The sequence below is a fragment of the Dendrobium catenatum genome, unplaced genomic scaffold, assembly GCF_001605985.2.
Source record: "Dendrobium catenatum unplaced genomic scaffold, ASM160598v2 fragScaff_scaffold_27, whole genome shotgun sequence".
NCBI lineage: Eukaryota > Viridiplantae > Streptophyta > Magnoliopsida > Asparagales > Orchidaceae > Dendrobium > Dendrobium catenatum.
Window position 1 is genome coordinate 559 of NW_021318489.1, and position 3,107 is coordinate 3,665.

Sequence of the window (3,107 nt, forward strand, 5' to 3'; positions counted from 1 at the left end):
GTCTCATAAATCAATTTATCCACGAACAAATGAAATCTCACCTTCAAGCTGCTTAGAGAATTCTTGGATATCTAAAATCAAATCTTGGAAAATGGATACTCCACAAAAAAATATGAAATTTTATAAATTGAAGGTCATACTGATGATGACAATGTGAGATCACCACTAAATAAGAGATCCACTTTAATATATTGCACACTCCCGATATTATAGACATCATGTGCCAAATATGATCTCCATAGTCAAATTTCAACACCTTATACTTCAAAAATATTTATCCATAATTACTACTCAATAGATCCAATTTCAGACTTCAACCTTCTATTCAATACAGATTATGAATAGTATATAACCATAAATACTACAAGATAACTGTTCATACATCACCATCAATAGTCATCCTCAATTCCTCCATGTTAGTCTGTCGGTATGCCATCAACAACCATCAGTTACACCTATTTAATGCTGATAAAATGAAATTTAAAAAGGGATAGAAAGAACGTCCATGGTACCTTCTATGTGAGAACCTCTTAAAGAATTGGGGTGAATTATTACCAAATACAGAAAGTGAGATGATAATTTAATGGTTCATGAAACTATAAAATAATTGCATCACCATTGAATGATGTTACATTATCAAAATAAAAATGGAACTTTGCATTGTAATAGGTTGGAGGAATAATTACAGAACTGAATTGGTCTATAACATGATTTACTATCAAGCTTCTAGAATTGCAATGCGGATTAAAACTAGACTGCCTACTTTTAATATTCATCGAAAAACCTTGTGTTAATTGGTTATGATCAACTTCGTGGGTAGCAGGTAAATTCTCTATCTCAAATCCTTAGATTCACCGTATAATGTAAAATGGAGTTTGTTTTACACTAATGGAGGTTCCACTAGGAGACAAGAAGAATATTAACAAGAATCAATGCCAAGAAACTAATATAGAAAAAAAAGAAGAAAGAAATGTGGCACCTGGACTACAGACTTACCAGACTTAGGAAAGGGTATTGAGCCACAGCAACGGTAGTATCCGCTTTTATCATAAACAAATCTCTGAGAAAGATGTGCCTCCCGAATGACATATTCACCCCAATCTTCTGAACCATATCTCTTAAATATATCTCGTGCATCAAATGAATCATTTCTTATAGTATGCATCTTTCTAAAAACAAATCATAAAGATTAGTCATAACCATTCACAAAAGATGCGGCCTAAAATAGGAGTAAAGAAGAAGATCACGCCACAAAAGAGAACCTTTTTCTATGTCTGGAATTCATCAAAGTGGCATGGAGCTACAATTCAATTAAAAAACAATCATTATCAACATAAAAAAAGGTTCATTATTTTGTTTTTATGATATATGTTCTTACTGAACTACAAGTCATGCAACATTAGAATACAAATACTTCCTGGTTACATTAATATCACAGACTACGCTCTGTTTTATTCTCAAGACAGAAGACTAATTGATAGCACGAAAACAAATCCAAATAGCAATGCATCAACATAATAAGTGTAATCCTTCATACAATGTGGAAAACATTTTAGGCGTCATCTGATATTGTTATGTTGTATTGTATGTAATAAAATTGTTGCCGTTCTCACCGAGATGAATGAATAGCTCAGTAAATGTGTCCCATGATCGTCAAAATTGGTAGCTGGATATCTAGATAAAAAAAGAATGGGGTAGAAAGTCACATTAAAAAGCCCACCTTTAAAGAATGACGAGCATCCTTTTGAAGAACAAGACCTGCTTCCACATAAGCATCAATGATAACCTCTTTATAGCAAAAGTCAAGGCATAACTAATCTACATTATTCCAAAATCTCCACTTACTAGACCATTCTTCTCTTGAAAGTAAAAAGCTATAAATTCACATAAAGGCTTCGTTTGGGACGGCTTTCTTATTGCTTCTTATAGCAGCTTTTTAGCACAAAAATTAATTTTTTTGTACTGAAAAGCTGCTTTAAAAAGCATTAAAAAAGTCGTCCCAAACAAAGCCAAAATAAGGAGAAACTGCTTTTGGATACGGCAAGCACGTAACAAGCGTCCATCTCCACTTACTTCCTCTATTGGAGCATATACAACATGGGCATTAGCTGGTGAACCCCTCATGCATGCCTGCATCATAGTGCTTTCAGTATATTCCGCAATTAACAAATTATATTACATAAATACAACAAATTAGAAGGTGGTGAAAAAAATATTTACAAAAAATAAAATCAAAACCGAGGATTTATTTGATGAGGTTCATCACATTCTTACCTTGGTTATGCTTTGCGTTATGGAGCATGTGCATTTAAACAATCGGTTCCTTTTCTTTTTCTTGGCCTTTGTCTTATAAGCATGTTGCTTGATTTAGACGTTCCAGTTCTATTGTTCTTTCAAGTATTTTATATATTGTTTTATATTCATTCTCCTTAGATATTTAACAATATTTTATTTGATTGGCATATTAATGTAGCTTAAATTTGTGATATAGAGTGCTAGTATTGAGAATGTTTTGCTTGATAATTACACATCAAGGAAACTATGTATAAAATTATAAACGGATGTGCTTCACTTAAACTATGCCACTTCGCGTGATGATTTTAAACAGAAATCTTCCTTTGTGCCTAACAAACTATAACTCAATGGTACTTCCAATTGGTCTGGGTGCAGGGGACGTGGGCTTTGGCTTGTCCAGTCTTGACTTGTTCGGGAAGGTATATATATGTTTCCTCAACAAATCGTGTCATTTAAGGATCCAAACCAGCCTGCAAACCAGCAGGACAAAAACTAAACTTCACCCTTATGGAAACTAGTTAGCTAACGACTCTAGCATTACAAAGCGTTGAATGGTTCATTCGCCTGGAGCCTTCCAAGCACATGTTCCACCTCCTATCCCAACGCAGCACCTACTTGGAGACCTCCAGCTGCTGTTGTGAACCCTGTAGCTCCTTCCCAAATCGGCAGATCCCTTGCAGCCAATCATCTCCAGTTGATTAAAGCACAAGGATTCGCCTGTGCTCAGGATGACGGATCTCGCCAAGTCACCTATTTGTGGGTTCCTACAGCTGTCAGTTTTTTTCCATCTCTTTATTGTGGGCTCCGAAAAT

The 3,107-nt window shown here is 34.8% G+C and overlaps 1 protein-coding gene across 1 annotated transcript; it reads right to left on the reverse strand.

The window, feature by feature from the left end:
• Positions 1-420: 420 nt before the first annotated feature.
• Positions 421-3,086, reverse strand: LOC110110946 (activating signal cointegrator 1 complex subunit 1). The gene is made up of 5 exons (XM_028692891.1): positions 2,040-3,086; positions 1,721-1,788; positions 1,263-1,300; positions 997-1,169; positions 421-455 (listed from the first exon to the last, which is right to left on the reverse strand). Exons 1-5 carry the CDS (start codon positions 2,137-2,139, stop codon positions 436-438), a joined length of 399 nt encoding a protein of 132 aa, XP_028548724.1. The 5' UTR covers positions 2,140-3,086; the 3' UTR covers positions 421-435.
• Positions 3,087-3,107: the final 21 nt, after the last annotated feature.

Coding starts and splice junctions, on each gene's coding strand:
- LOC110110946 (XM_028692891.1), bottom strand. CDS start 2,139: ATGATGCAGGCATGCATGAGGGGTTCACCAGCTAATGCCCATGTTGTA. Junction 1,789..2,039: donor ACGCTTGTTACGTGCTTGCC/GTATCCAAAAGC, acceptor TTTGCTATAAAG/AGGTTATCATTGATGCTTAT. Junction 1,301..1,720: donor ATGCTCGTCATTCTTTAAAG/GTGGGCTTTTTA, acceptor ATTGAATTGTAG/CTCCATGCCACTTTGATGAA.